This window comes from Protopterus annectens, chromosome 16.part0, assembly GCF_019279795.1.
Source record: "Protopterus annectens isolate FY-2018-M chromosome 16.part0, PAN1.0, whole genome shotgun sequence".
In the NCBI taxonomy this organism is placed as follows: Eukaryota; Metazoa; Chordata; order Ceratodontiformes; family Protopteridae; genus Protopterus; species Protopterus annectens.
In genome coordinates, this window is record NC_056750.1 from 23,669,977 (window position 1) to 23,687,010 (window position 17,034).

Below are 17,034 nucleotides of genomic sequence, written 5' to 3' on the forward strand. Positions count from 1 at the left end.
CAGGAAGTGCAACTGCCTTCCTTTTTTCTTTTGAGAGGGTCCTGCATACCTTGGATTTGTACAGACAGCTCAAGTATTATTTGGATAAAACTAAGACCATTAGTAAGTCTGACCAGCTTTTTACTTTTTTTCATCCCAGGACCTTTGAATTGGCTGTTTACAAGCAAGCTATCTCCTTCTGGATATCTAAGGCAATTTAATTTTGTTATTCTTTTTATGATAAGTGTCTTTCTACTTCATTTAGAGCTCATTCATCTAGGGCTCTTGCTTCTTTGGTGCTTTCTTCAAGGGTTTGGACAGCAGTTCCCTGCTTGATGCTGCTACTTGGTCTTCAGTGCATACCTTTACTAAGCAATATAAATTGGATATGATTTCTAGAGCTAATACACATTTTTTTGCTGGGACTATCCTGCTTGGGTTTGTTGAGGTCAGTCCCCAGCCTTCCACCTCCTAATCTTTGTCTTGACCATTTGTACTCTCTTTAAGGTTAGGAATACTGCAACAGTGATATGGAAGGACATAGTACAGTTGTGTAAAATCTTACCATAACAGTAGCTGCCCTTCTCTTCACTGTTGCAGTATTTGGTCCCTCCCTCCATCCCTCTTTTTCTTTTGGATTTTGATTTAGTTATCCTCCTGGCCGTGGGTCCCCTTTTCCTTCTGCATTTTCTCCATTTAGATGTGCATAGCCTCCTTTTTGTTCTGTAGAGACTGTTCTCTACTGGATCATTTCAGTTGTGCGTAACTGTGTTATCCGTCACCTTTATGCCCTACGTCCTGCATGGGGACATAACTGTGACGTATGGCATATACAAGATCTAAAGGCTTTGGTATACTGGCCATACATTGGGCTGTCTTTGGCAGAAGATCCCTAAGGTTAAAAGTACTGCAACAGTGAAGAGAAGGACATCTATTCTTATGGTATGATTTTATACAACTGTACTTTCTGCATTTACAATAGGAAACACTTCAAATTATTGGAAGCCTTTCAGAGATAGCTCACAGTGAGAATCCCAACTGTACAATACCTGTCTTACAGTGGGAGATGCTGAGTTTTGAGACTTTATTATTTACATTACACATACACTAAGGCAAAGCAATATCTGCCTATAGAATTTACTATGATGAAATGTTACAAGCTATATGCAATGTTTCAACTTCTAAGAACACAAGCAGTCACAGATAAGATAATTTAAACTTAAGCAAATGTTTAGCTGTAAAAATTATCCCTAGGATATGGAATCGTATACTAGGTAAGATAAGATTATCCCCTAACCTCACATCTTTTAAACACAGTTTGGATTCTTGGATTTGAGATGCAGTTTGCAATGATGATTTTAATGAGGCAGTGTTCTTAGACAGCCCCTGGGCCTGAACACTGGTACTAAACATATGTTCATTATTATGCTGTAATCTTGGGCAATTGGGAAGGAGGGTGGGGTGTAAAAGTGCACTGATTATAATATATGTAGAGTTGAGATGTTTTCTCTTACTTTTGCATAGGTGAATGTCTGGATTAATGCCCTTGGCTTAATCTAATAACAAATTTCTTGTGTAAGCATCTGTGCTATCAAAATAAGAGAACACTATGAATGTAATGAAACTTTCCTTTAGCAAATAAATGTTCAATGTGAATTGAGAAGTCTGCAGCTTGGGGCAGCTGTACATTCTGTTATTATGTTTCTATGGATACAAACTGACCACAGATCCAGGCAATAAACCTCGAGAATGCTGCACATTGTTTGCTGAGAGAAACATAAAATTAAAAGGAACAAGGGCAAGCAGTCTTGTAAAAAAATAGTTTGAAATTATTGGAAGTGAATAATAGCAGTTTTCCTGATACCTAAATGCGTTCACAAGAACAGTGTATAAGTTAGCTTTATTTAAAGATAGCCAGTGCAATTTTTCTTAAGGCAAAAAGTTAAAGTTTTCTGAAAGCATACAAGCTGTTTTTCATATCTGAGAGTGGAATAAAAATAAGACAAGAACAAAAAGCAATTAATGTAAGTAGAACAGGCTGTAACGTACTTTATCATGGTTAACTTTAATTTTAGGTTAGGTAATGCCTGTGAGTGCACCTGTTGATTTGGGAAAGTTGTTCCTATCAGGAGGGTTAAACTTCATTATTTGAAGATATACATAGTTTTATGTGTCTGTTTTAAGTTAACAGGTTTTGGGGATGTACTGGGGGTGTGTTTGGTTTTTTTGTTTGAGTGTTTTCATTAAAACAAAACGTCTTGTAAAATGTGACATAGGTTCAAATGGAGATTACAAGAAACAACTGTGTAAAGCATCAACCTGTGAAGCACTAGTGGGTGCATGTAATATAAAAGCTGGAAACAGACATTTAAAAAAGCTGACATATAAATGGATATAATATCTTCTTATAATGGCTACACTACATATATTGTTTTGGAATGGGAACAGCTTCACAGGTATATATAAAAAGGTAGCAGTATTGAATTATATTAATCAATGCAGAGTGCAAATAGCAGTGAAACAACAGACACATTTGGAAAGAAGCGAGCATGTGGACTTGAGAAGGAAAGGATTTGAGGATGCTTATTCAGCAGAATACCAAGGACTAAGTAAAGGAGGAGTGTTTGTACAGATTGCTAGAGGAGCTCCAATAATGAAACCTCCTGTTTGGTATATACCCCTCCTGTTTTGTATATACTTCTCTGAAGCAAAGGCCAGTGTTGGAGGCCTCTGGCTCACCAAGTTCACCAATGACTGTAAGCTAGGACTAGTCTTCAAATTCCCAAATGATGATGACATCCTACAAACAGAACTAAAAATGACAAATGACTGATGCCAAACCATGGTCTGAGACTAAATGCTAAAAAATGCTGAATCATACCCTTCAGTAAATCAGTTATCTCTGCAAATTATAATATTAATAGCACAGCTCCTAAAAGTAGAGACCCTTTGGTGATAGACCTAGGAACGCAGATAGATAGGAACCTAAACTTTGACCACCAGGAGCTACAGTAGTGAGGAAATCTTTTTGTGTGGCTCAACCTATAATTAAAGGCATGGCATCAAGGACAAAGAAAGTCATAGTGCCGTTGTACTCTGCCCTTATTAGATCCCTAATTGAGTACAGTGCTTCCTTCTGAATGCAACTAAACAGGCACTTGGAATGACCCCAGAGGTTTCTCACAAAAAAAACAAAACAAAATGTCTTATGTGGACTGAATAATGGCCATATCCCTTTACTGACTGTCATATTGTTTTTTGAGAGATGACTTATGTCTGACCCACAAAGCATTCTCTGATCCAGCCCTAATGAAAATGTTACATATTTGCAAGAAAAAATTATACAAGAGTTGCACATTCCATGGACCTGATTATTTGTGACTCTAACAGAACTTGGTGGGAAGCCAGATTTGTATCCCAAAGGCTACCTCGTCTATGGAATAAACTTCCCATCTTCATAAAATTTAAGCCCATCCCTCACTCTCTTCAAAAAGAATTTTGGTAAATGGATGGGGAATCAAACTCACTCCCGGGGTACTGCCCACATTCCTTATGGACAGAGGCAGTCTGTAATATAGCTCATGGCTCCAACACCCGAAGACCCACTAGCCCAGGACTACCCCATCCCAGATCTGGGGAATTAAGATATAATATTGTCTTATCCTGGGTATAATTGGCTAAGCTTGTAAAGGCCCTTGCACTATTAGCCTAGTAATCACTTATGACAGAAGAAGAAAAGGATAGTTTGCTTTTGCTTTCTTGTATTTTGTATTACTTTATTGCCTTCTTCTATTTTGTATATTGTGATTTATTTTCTTTACACTGTATTTTACTTGTATTCTGTGTTTGTGTATTTAAACTAGGGAAGAGACCACAGCTGTCTCTCTTGTGAGTCACAGAGAAATTAAGTTTTTACCACATTCCCATCATGGAGCTGTTGTGTTTTTAAATACAGCTGTCTTTCTAGTTGCCTGCCCCTTATTTAATTTGACCACATATCTCCTTCCTTCTCCCTTTTCATTAGCTGTTGTGAGTAATCACAAAATTATCATTTTGTGAAATCACTCATCTTCAACTATTCAAATTAATTGACCATCCCACTGCATTTCATAGAAAAAAGAAAGGAAAGAAGAAAGAACCAGAATACAAAGTGCCCACACCATTCCAATCTATCTTGCTGTTTTAAAATTAGTGGCTCTCCACTTAGATAACTAAAGCTTAAGTACACCTTTTTCTTATCTAACTACTTAGTGAACACTGCAGCTCTTACGATATTAACCCATTTTTCCATCTTACCTTTAAAATCTGCAGCATCTACTGCAAGACTACCAATTATTGGAGATCCCACATTCTGCCTGTCAGTAGTCATCTTGGGATTAGTGCTTTTGTTTTGCTCCTGGTGAGAGAAGAAGCACAGGGGCATTATTTTCTGGAGACTGCTGATCACCGGAAAGCCTAATACCTGCTTAATAGGTGACAGCTTGGAATTTGTGGTTATATTTTGCTCCTGGTGAGTGAAGGAGCAGAGTGCATTGATTCCTGACTGTTTCTGGTTGGGCAGTGAGTGTCTGTGCTTGATGTTCCTGATTGGTCTGGTTGCTAGTCAAGGTATCTACCAGGAAAAGACTACACCAAGCCTACAGACCCTTGTATCAAGTTGGACAAGACTGTGGATCACCAAACAAGCTGTGCCCTGCTTCTTATCTTGTGATAAGTGCTAATGTTTTGCTTCTGGTGAGAGAAGAAGCAAAGGAGCATTGTATTCCAGCAGCATGAAGCTGTTGTTAGACCAGCACTAGTAGTAACTAGTCACTAGCCATTCATGCGACTCCCCTCTTTTCATCATTCTTGACACGCTAATTCTTTGTTTTCAGCAGCTACTGCTTGATTTGTTTGTAACTTCAGAATATCTACTCAAATACTTCATCATTAAATTTTCAGGACTTGCTTATTAGTTTCCCTTCAGTTGTTTGACAGTCCCATGTATAGATACAGACACCTTGAGTGACATTTTTCCTGTAAAAGCACAATTGAAATTTCACCAATACCTAGCTGCATACAGGACAACTAGTTTGCAGTGACAAGCACTGTCCCCAGAGTTGCAAACCGGATACTCCTGACATTGCTTTATCTTCTCACTCCAGCTGTCTAATCAATAAAAAGTGTCTGTTGCCAAGGATAAGAACTTCCTCACTATCTCTGTTACCAGCTTGGTGAATATGGGCATCCTGAGGCAGTGTAGAAATTGCCTCATGTTTGCTGACAACCAGTTAGCTCTCAAACAAACCGATGTAGTATGTGAGAGATGTAATTTACACAATGTCACTAGAGGCAAAGCTCTCACATAAAAATACTCCTAATGTCAATAAGGTTGTCAGTAGTACACCCTCTGCACCCATCACACAATTCAAAGCAGACATATAGACCCACATATGCTGAGGCACTTAAATGCAACCGTCTTAAACTCCAAAGACCTCCTAGATGAAGTACACATAACAAATACCCTCTGCAGCCCAGAATGCACTGTTTCAAATCAAAACCCACATCAACACGTAGAGCTAGATCTCATGGAGCCTCTACTTCTAAGCCCATAAGGCAAGCCACCACACAACCCAACATTCTAATCATTGGAGACTCCATTGTGAAAACAGTGATGTCCCTTTCACCAGGCTAAGTAAGGAAAAAGTCATGGTCCTTTGCTTATCAGTGGCTATGATCCCCCACTTTACACATGCAGTCAGGTCATTGGACCACAAGTACCAGTATGACTCTGTCATAGTCCATGTAGGTGTGAATAACCTGAGACGTACCTCTCTGCACTATATGAAGAGAGATATCATGGAGCGCTTGGAATATGTGTCCCAGGCTGGTATGAGCCTAGCATTGAGCAGCATTTTACCATCTCCAAAGATGATGCCACAATACGAACAAAAGATGACTGACTTTAATAATTGGCATAGTTTCCGGTGTCATTCTAAGGAGGTGCAATTTTTGTCAGCATGGAAGGAGATGGTCAACAGAGCACGCTGATTTGCCAGGAATGGTCTGCACCTCTCCCCTCTAGGCCTTTGAATATTAGCTAAAACATTGTCTTCCCCATAGTGCCTTTTTAGGTAATGCCAAATTGATAGTACTTCTAACATAAATCAAAACCAAGAAAATCTAAAGGTATTACTGCTCAGTGCTAGGAGTCTAAACAAAAAACTCCACTCCCTAGAAGCTGTCTTCACCCTAGAAAATGCTGACAACTGTGTGGTCACTGAGACATGGTTTAAGGCTACAGAGAGCACACCAACAGTGCAAGGTTGTAATGTCTTCTACACATTTAGACCAACTACCGTACAGAGAGGAACTAAAGGTTTGATTACATCAAAAATAAATATACCTCAAGGCTGGTCAAATAGGACAATGCACTTGAGCTTCTCCATGTTCAAATCACTATAGGCAAAATCCAGTAACACTTCCTTGCAAGCTATAGATCCCCTTCTATGACCCAGGAAACCCACACCATGTATTTAAACTTATTGGAAACACTCCCCATCCAACCCAATACCATATTCATGGGTGACTTTAATTACCCTACTGTTAACCGGGAATCCTATACGACACCAAACATACAGGCACAGAGATTCCTGGATTTTGTAAACACAAAACTCCCTGGACCAGATTCTCAATACACCAACCAGGGGTGCAACCATACTGAATGTTATACTCACTAATATAGAAGAATGCTGCACACCCACTAATGCATTGTCTTCTTTGAAGTAAAAATAAAACTCTTACGTGATGGCAAAATTCCACCCCCCATAAACACTGAGAACACTGCTGCTTGTGTAGAACTGTTCACAGAAACCCTGTACAAGCATGTTAATAGCTGCATAGAAGCAGCTGTACCCACCAGGAAGAAGTACAGAACTAACTCAAAAACAAGCCACCTTGGTGGAATCACAAAATCAATAGGCTGTATAACAGGAGGAAGAAAACAATGGCAAAAAATAGGAGGTGCAGCACCCAGCAGGGTAAAAACACTCTCATCAAACTAAACAAACAGTTGAGAGGACGAAGTCTACCAAAGCCAAACTTGAAGTAAATTTGGCCTCCCAGGCCAAGTACAACAACAAAGAATTCTTTAACTATGTCCACTGCCTCAAAGGCAGTACACAATTGTGTCCAGAGCTCATTGTAAGTGGGGCCACCTATACTGTTCATAGAGATCCATGCAATATAACAGAAGTAAATAGAATATATTGCTGTGCGGCTAAATTAATAACAGATAAAGTCTTATCACAGGGCAGTAAGGGAAAAGAAGAGGGGAAATCACATGCCATCATGGAAGTATCGAATAGAGAAAACTATAAAGGAATTAAGACGAGGTGTCACTGTTAGTAGAGTATAGAAAAGGGAACAGATCAACAAAAATACTCAGAAAGACAGACGTGATAAAAGCAATGCACGGTATCATAACAGATCAGGATCTGTCATGCACTATCACAAATAATAAACTAAAAATATCAGTACAGGCAGGAAAACTTAGAATATGCAGATAAATATAAAGGAAAAGTACAAAATAAGCAATGTATTGATGGCCCAAAAAAGTTTTATAGAGAATTGGGAAACAAGGCAAATGGAATTGAAAAACCACCAAAAAAGAAGAAAGAGAAACATTTTGTAAAAATATCTGTGAAGATCCTGTGGAGCATAACAAAGATCCTGAATGGATAGAAGAAGTAAAAGAAAGAATAAGAAGTTCAAATGTACAGGATATGAAATGGGATGAAGTAATGGCCAGAGAGATTGAAACAAAGTTAAGAAAAGCTCCTAATTGAAAAAACCCCAGGCCCTAATGCAATACTTAACTTCTGGCTAAAAATATTAATATCTTTACATGAAGATTTAGCCATGAGTAAGAACTATTTTTATGCGTACCCCGAACAGACACCAACCTGGTTAACAACAGGAAAAACAATTATCCTATTTAAGAGCGAACCTGCAAGCTATCCTAAAAACTATAGAGCAATAACTTGCCTTCTGACGACCTATAAACTATACACAGGAATTGATGCCGACAGAGTTTATAGTCATTTAGAAGAAAACTCAATCATGACAACAAACAAAAAGGTAATAAAAGAAAGTCATATGGAACAAAGGATCATTTGTTGTTAAAATCATAATAGAGAACTGTAAAAAGGGGAAGACTCTAAGCATGGCATGGATAGACTACAGAAATGCATTTGACAGTATCCCACAATCATGGATAAAAGAGTGCTTAAAAATGTATAAGATACACCAAACTCTGACCGATTACATTACAGCTACCATGAAACAGTGGCAAACCACTTTGCAGTTAAGCCATGATAAAGGACAAATTATTATTCCAGGGATAAAAATCTAAAGAGGGGTATTCCAGGGTGACTGTCACCGCTGCTCTTTTGTCTTGCCCTTAACCCTACTTAACAGATTAGGTCATGACTGCAATTTGACTCCCAGCAAACAACAACATGTAAAGACTTCTTTTTGTGGATGATTTAAAACCGTATAGTTCATCAAATGAGAAACTGAAAGCACAACTGCAACTGGTCAAAACTTTTTCAGATAATATAAGAATGTCATATAAGAATGTCATTTGGTCTTGATAAAAGTGTAAAAGCAGCCTTTAAAGCAGGAAAGCTGTGGCACCAAGAAAACATCAGTTTGGGACAGGAATGTGATATAAAAGAACTTGAGCAAGAGGAAGTGTATAAATATTTGGGAATTCATGAAGGATCAACAATAAAACATGAACAAATGCGAATAAAACTTAGTAAGGAATATTTTAAAGACTTAAATTAATACTGAAAACAGCATTGACATCTAGGAACAAAGTCCAAGCTATAAACAAATTTGCCCTTCCTGATCTAATGTACAGTTTTGGAATGATTTGACTGTCCATAAAAGGTGTTGCCAAGATTATATATTCCCCATTCTTTAGGAGGTATGGGCCTCCTCAAAACTGATTACATGTATAGATATGTAATTGTAGGACTGCATACATATAAGGTGAAGGATCAGATGAGAAGGCAAGAAATTTGGAAACTGCATATAGATGCAAGTATAGAAAAATCTTGGAACAGCCTCATGTCGATGAAGATTGAACACAGGAATGGTTAAGGAGAGGTGAATTGAAACCAAAAGACGACAGGTTAATATTGGTGGCTCAAGATAGTGGACTATGTACACGGTTTACGAAGTCCGTTGAATATGTGGGAGAAACAAACAAATGTAGGTTTTGTAAAACAGAATTGGAAACAGTCACACATCTTGTTGCTGGGTGTGATACACTAATGGCAGAAGGACTGTATACTGAAAGGCATAATAATGTGGCAAGACTGTTGCATTGAGGATTGTGCAAACATTGTAATATTGAAGTAGCTGAAAAACAGTGGAAACATGAGCCACAAAGCATTATAGTAAATGAAGTTTATATCTCATGGGATTACTCATTACCAAAAGTTCAAAAAATAGATGTGAGAAAACCAGATATAGTAGTCCATGAAAAAAGGACAAAACTAGCACTGATCATTGAAATTCCTACACCCAATGTCTATGTCTATGTCTATAGTGTCTTACATACAGAGAGAGAGGGAGAGACAAAGTCTTAAAATACCAGGATTTGCAGGCAGAAACAAGGGCAATGTGGAAGTAGGATACCCAGACAGTCCCAATAGTAGTAGGAGCAATGGGTCTTATAAAAAATAATTTACAGTCATACTTAGATATGTTACTAATATATGTAACTCCATATGAATTACAGAAAGAGTCTTTACTAGGCACATTGTGGGTGCTGTGAAGAGCACTTCTGGGTAACATTAAAGATTGAAACAATACTAATTTCTTGAACTTGAATCATACTTTGACTTAGGAATGGGGTCTGTTCCTGTCATGGTATTAGAAACACAAAAGACTTGGAGAAATTAAAAAAGCCAGAAGATGTAGCAGACCTACTGGCCAGCAGATTCAGCTCCAACTTTATCTTTTATCCCTTATTCCTGTTTCCCCCTCAACTTTCCATCAAGAAATGCCATCAAATACAACTCCCCCTGCTATCCCTAGGGAAAAGGTCCTTAATGCTCTCTCTAAGGCCAAGAATGCTACATCAATGGGTCCAGACAGTATCCCATGATGCCTTCTAAATAGCATGAAACATGACCTATTAGGCTTTATGGAATTGCTATTTAACTGTAGCCTCCAAACAGGCTTCATGTCTCATGAATGAAGAACGGCAAGAGTAATCCTGCTGCACAAAGTTGGGTCATCTACAGGCTCATAAGTCTCACTAGTCTCGTATGCAACGTCATATAAAGAATTATTTTGGAAATGATTAATAATGATATAGTAAGCCTCCAGACACTGGACCCAACCCAGTTTGGTTTCGTCAAGTGCAGGTCATGCCTACTCAACCTGGTGGACTTCCTTGAGATGATCAGCAAAGCAATGGATGAGAACAAAATGGTTCACACTGCCTACCTTGACCTGGCCAAGGCATTTGACACAATACCCCAGTTGGGCATTGTTGACAAAGTCAAGAGGTTAGATACAAACCCTTTGTTACCCCTGGATAGCCAAATGGCTGACAGACAGCGTCCAGGAAGTTAAAATTGGGGAGTCCACCTCTACAAAGAGTCCAGTCACAAGTGGAGTCCCTCAGGGCTTGGTCCTGGGACCACTCTTTTTTGGCATTTACTTCTCTGAAGTCAGGGCCAATGTCAGTGGTCTTGGCTGACTAAATTTGCAGATTATTGCGAATTAAGAGTTGTCATTGAATCTCACACTGACCCAAATGTTCTCTAGGAAGGGCTGACACAGACAAACAACTGGTGTTAGAGTCATGGACTAAAACTAAATGTCAAGAAATACATAATAATGTCCTTCGGGAAGTTATCCATCCCACGTAACTATCATATTGAGAACACACTCCTTAGAGATGAAGCAATAGTCAGGGACTTAGGGACCCACACAGACAGTAATCTAGATTTTGAGCTTCACATGTCTAAAATAGTAAGAAAATCATTTTTGTTCAGCAACTTCTAAACAAAGCTATGGCATCTAGGTCCAAGGAAGTCATTGTTCCACAGTATTCGTCATTCATCAGACCTATCGTTGAGTACAGTGCCCCCTTTGCTATGTACCTAACCAGGCGTGTCCAACAATTGGAACATTCACAGAAGTTCCTCACTAAAAGAATACAGGTTATAAGTAACATGTCTTATGCAGACTGCCTCAAGGTCCAATCACTGTATTCTGTCTCCTACAGGCTGTTGAAAGGTGATCTGTGCCTGGCATACCTGGCATTTTCAGACCCCACTCTGATGAACCTCCTACATATCTGCAAAACAAACAGCAGCAAAATTACCTGTTCTAAAGACTTAAACCTTGTCTGTGATATAAATAGGACCTGCTGGAGAAAGAGATATGCATCCCAGAGACTACCTCATCTATGGAACAGGCTCCCCATCCATGTAAAGCAGAGTTTCTCCCTAACCCAATTCAAGTGTAACTTGGACAGTTGGATGTGGAATAGAAAATTCATCCCTGGTTTGGCACCTATGTCTTCAATGGATGCGGGCAGCCTGTAAATAGTTCATCTCCCAGGCCCCTGCTTGTAAATGTTTCACTCTCAAGCCCCTGCTTACACTTATCAAAGGTACCAAAACTTGTCAGAGATTTGGAATGCATGATTACTCTTAAAAAGGCCCCTGTGGTCATTAGATTAGTAAACACCTGTGAACCTATAAAAAGATAATAATGGTAGATTTGTAGCAGTAAGGGGCTACTGGCAAGGGAGGAGGATTACACTGACATGTATTTATATTCCACCTAAACCTGATGTTATGGAGATTAAGGACATTTTGGGAGAAATAATCAGCTTTCAGAAGGGAATATTACTTATAGGTGGGGAATGGAACTTGATTTGCAGCAGTGAGGATGTATATGGGGGACCTGGAGAGAAAAATATAGAAAAAGAGGGTAGATTTCTGAGGAAATTTGTGAAGATATGTGGTATGGAAGATATGAATTCACTAGTAGGAACTCCAAGACAAGTTGCACAGTATTCCCAAAATACATTAACTGGGCTAGACAGAAATTATATTTTACAGGAGCATGTGCATTTTATCGAAAGCTTCAACACATATCCAATAACTATTTCAGATTATGTGCTAGTAACAATGAAGATAAAAATACAGGGTAATGAAGTAAAATTTAGACACTGGTGCTTTCTCAGTTATCTGTTAAAAAAGAGGAATTCAAGGAATGGGTAGTGGAAATTATACGAGAGTTATTAGCAAAGACAGACATTTCTTCTGAATGTATGGCTAGCGAGTGGGATAAAATGAAAGTGGAATTTAAAAATAGGGGAGAAATAAAAGAAAAAGAGAAGTGGTTAAGAAGTAACAAGAATTATTTAGAAGAGCTGACAAAGGTTAAAATGTTGCAGAATAGAAGGAATCTCAGAGAACAAGAAGAGATGCAACTGCAGAGTGCTAAAGAGAAAATAAGGGACTACCTGCATACTATGTATTAATTTAGAAAGATCGCTGTTAAGCAACTGTTTTTTGATAACTCCAGACCGCAAAAATGTTTAGCACAATGACTTTGGCAACAGAAAGTTGAAAGGTTTGTTGCTAAACTTAGAGAGCCTATATCAAGAAAAATAACCAGAGATCGTGTAGAGGTATTAGAGATATTTTGGAATTTTTATTAACATTTGTATAAAGCAGAGAAATGTGGAAATCAAAAAAGAGCACAAATGGAAATATTTATGGAAGACTTGGGTATGCCAAGGTTGGACGTAGATGGGGCTCATCAATTAACAGTTAATAATAGTTAATATATAAAATACTTTACCAGCTATGCAGAACATAATAGCACTTTACTCCAACAACCAAACTACTCTCCACCTATATATCTCTCCTAAAAGCCACTAAGGCCACAAGTACATCATGCAACTCTCTTTATTCAAATCAAGTAGCAAAAACCTGGAACACATCACTATTAGATCCACAACAAACACTGTTCACTTCAAACAACTACTTAAAACTCATCTATCAGACACCTGGCTCTGTTCATGCAACACTCCAGGCTGACCTTTAACAATGCACTAAACAAACTCTTTTTGCCCTTCCATAATTTCACTCATCCACTAAGCTGCTGCTACCAACACACCCATAAACAATTCCTACCACTAATTAACTGAAAACTACTAAAAAACTATTCCCTTAACAAAACTTAAAACCTAATCCTACCTCTTCCTATTTCAACATATGTACCTCAGCTGTCAGAATGGACTTGTACTGTTAAGTCATTTATTATTATTATTATTATTACTGTTTGGACTTTATATGGGTCTCCTTTCATTTCTGTTATAGTTCAGTTGCGTTATCACACTGTCCTATTAGCACTGTGTATGATCGCCTTCTTCACTTTAGCTTTGATGTTAACTTACCATTGTATAATCCACGTAATATATCATCGTTGCAGGCAAGTATTCTATTTTGTAAATACTTTTGTTTTTAGTACTCCATTTTGTAAATTCTTTTGTCTATAAGTGGAGCTTTTCTCCACAGGCCTGTACTGAAAATGGGTACCTACCAGTCGGACTTTCCCGGTAAACAAATATAAAATAAATAAGTTAATACTGAAGGAGATGAGATAACAATGATGGTCTATAATCAATCTGCAGGAAAGTCTTCAGGAATAGATGGCATTCCTGTGGAGGTTTGGAAGCTAGGAGGGAAGAAAGTGATAAAGATCTGGAATGTTTTGTTTGAAAATATCTTAAAAGGAGGGGAAGCACCAACATCCTGAAAGAAAACTGTGATGGCTGTAATTCCCAAAGATGGTAAAGACCCCCCAGACACAGCTTCATATAGGCTCATTGCAACTTTAAACCATGATTATAAAATGTTTATGTCCGTAATAAGTAAAAAAATGGCTAGGGTTTTGCCAAAATGTATAGATATGGATCACTGTGGTTTTGTGGAGGGGGGTGCCAAACATTTGACAACATTAATAGAGCAATGATAATCCAGAGGGAAGCAAAATGTAAGAAAATACTGCTGCTGCTGCTGTTGGGTCTTGCTGCAGAGAAAGCATTCGACAGATTAAGCTGGGATTACATGAGCAGGACTATGGAAACATTTGCATTCCGTGATATGATAATAAAGTTAAACAGGAGAATATATGCGGGATTGTAGGCAAAAACTGAAGTGGAAGAGGATTCTTCTCTGATATGCTATGTTTGAACAGAGGAACCAGGCAGGGGTGTCCTCTTCCCCATTTGTTGTTTGTGTTATATTTAGAGCCATTGTCAAAGAAAATAAAGGGCTCAGAAATTCAACGATATAATTTGTGTGGTAATCAAGAGAAGTTGGCTTTATTTGTAGTTAAACTGGTATTTCAGTCTGCATTGACTAGGTTTTCAATATTTAACTTGTGTTTTCTATTTACAGAATGTAATCATAACTCATATTTATCTTATCACCTGTGTTGAAACATAACTATGATTTGTCACATGCATTATAAGATTTTAGTCCATATTTGTTTGTATCTGTGAATCTGGGAAGGATGCATTTCTGCACTTAACGCATTTTTTCTGTGTCTTTCTCTCTTTTTTTTTTCTTCTTTCTTTGCACTCTAGGTCATATGCAATCCAAAGTGCAAGTAGTAGAAAGAGAGTTGTTAATATTTTGCGTTCTGAGTACTCTAGTGGACTTGTTCCAGTTTCATCTAAAGCCAAAAAGCACAAAAAGAGAAGAACTATGGAAAAAAGCCAGAATTTTTAAAGGGAAACTTGTAGGATGATTGAATATCACAGAAGAAACGTGTTTATTTAAATCATGGTTTCAGAACCTGTGAACACCATTCATAATAAAGCTCATGGATCTCTCAACAGCAAAAGATTACAACTGTTTAGTCCATCCAAGCCATTGCCAAGATGAGAGAAAACTCAAAATACTGTATGCATTCTCCATTAGTAGCTGAAAATTATTCATGCACAATAGTTCCATCTCATGAATTAATCCTAGATGAAAAATGAGACTAGTTTATTACATTTTGATAGTGTTTTCTTTCTTTAGATTCTTACTGCTTATTCTAGTGATGTCTTCCGTGTAACATGCAAGTACCAAACCCTCTAAAGGTTTCCAGCTAACCAGCCTGCCAAGGAATGTGGTGATCAGCACAGTTAGGAAACCCCAACGTTTGTCTTCCAGAAACTACCCTTCTTTTGTATTTTGCTGTTTTCCATCCATCTATTTGGTGGCCAAGTAGAATTTAATGATTCAACTTTGAACTGCATTCAGTGACTGTAATGAGGACAGCAGCAAAGTCGAGTTTGGTACCCTCTGGGAGAGCGCCTTCAGTACCCTCCATGGTGTTCCTTACTGTAGAATGTCACACTGCTTCTATATGCTGTGCCCCTTGCTTTCCCTTTTAGACACCCCCGGCTAGTCTTCACAATTGGTTGCTTCTAGGTGATGCTGTTTCCATGGGATTTGATTCTTCCTTCCTTCCTGAAGTGCAGATCTGCAGTAGCTGATTGGTTTGACTCCTGCTTGAATAACCGAACTGATGCCCAGGCTTTCTATCAAATGGTTTTGCAAGAAGTTTACCAATGAAGTTTCAGACGACATTGATGCTATCTTATGCATCTGCAAGTTATGTGATAAATACATAATTTTCATAAAATGTCTCTTTCCATTGCTATATCCCAGCCCTTAAAAATGAATTAAATATAATATGAGAAGATTTTCTTTTAATGTTGCAGTAATAGCAGCTTTTAAGTTTGGTAATCAAATCTAGTAATCTTGGTCAGCTAGGATTGTAACTGTTGCAAATGACATTTTAATAATGTCATTTTATTTTATCTGGTTTATCAGATAAGGAATATGCAGATATTTGGAGTTCCTTTATGGCATTTTGTGAATAAAGAGTTATTTCCAAGAAATACTAGAGAAAATGGTAAAGTTAGACGGCATACGTTCATTTGGTCAAAAAACTCAAAATGTTGAAACCCAAAATGTTGAAAACTCAAGATACTGAAAAACCTATTCAGTGCAGAGGGGTAAGCCCCCACATCCACTGCTGATTATGTAGAGCAAATATGGTGAAAGGGCAAATTCCTATTTTCAATATTTTGTTTTCAACATTTTAGGTTTCAATATTTTGAGTTTTGCAACCAAATTAATGCATTACAATTAAGATACTATGTTATCTCTGTGAATTTTGTAATTTATATATGTATTTCTTCTTGTTCCCAGAAATCCAGATCTCCAAGTCATAATTTTTAGGACATTGCAGTCTGATACTAAGCAAGTTTAGGACCTCATATATAGGGAATGCAACAAAAAGAACAAACGTTTTTAACGTATAAAAGTTGTTTTTGCAAAGTTCTGCCAGTAATAGATAAACAAATAACACCCGCATAACTACTTTCAAATATGTGATGCACTTGTGGTAGGCAATCAATATAGTTTGTTAATGTTTTTCTGAAAGCATTACCAGTTTATTAACATTTAATTCACTCTGAAGTATTGAAACTACATTTGCCTTTAGTGTGTTGGAAAAATGTGAAATCTGTTATAGCCAAATGCAACTTTTAAATAAAATGTCTGTATTTTCAGCTGTGAGTGTGTATCGTTCCTCAGCTGGTGAAACCTTAGGGTCCTCATTTAAAATGGAAAGAGATTGTAATTATCCACTGGAGAAAACCTTTACTGAGACATTGTCTAGACAGAAATTGGACATACATGGTGATGAGATATATTGCCCTGAACAGAGTTATACACTTATGCATCATCCTGCATTCAACTAATTTCCTTTCCTGTCACTGAGTTTGCACTGTTCTAGAGTTGTCAATCAACTTTTGTTTGTATGATAAATTCCTGACATGCTGAAAAAATGCAAATTGAATGACTCATCGTCTTTTCTTTTTGTTTGTCAAGGTTACTATCTGTCACCAGAGTATCCGTTTTCAAATGTATATCAAGTGACTGCTGCTTTTCAGGTTGATGGTGTAAA

The 17,034-nt window shown here is 37.8% G+C and overlaps 1 protein-coding gene across 1 annotated transcript in view; it reads left to right on the forward strand.

The window, feature by feature from the left end:
• Positions 1–16,636, forward strand: part of DDX31 (DEAD-box helicase 31) — a 2,738,529-nt gene extending 2,721,893 nt beyond the window's left edge. The window contains exon 20 of the mRNA XM_044057921.1: positions 14,654–16,636. Coding sequence (XP_043913856.1) covers positions 14,654–14,798 — 145 coding nt within the window. The 3' untranslated portion in view covers positions 14,799–16,636. The remainder of the gene's footprint in view (positions 1–14,653) is intronic.
• The last annotated feature ends 398 nt before the right edge of the window (positions 16,637–17,034 follow it).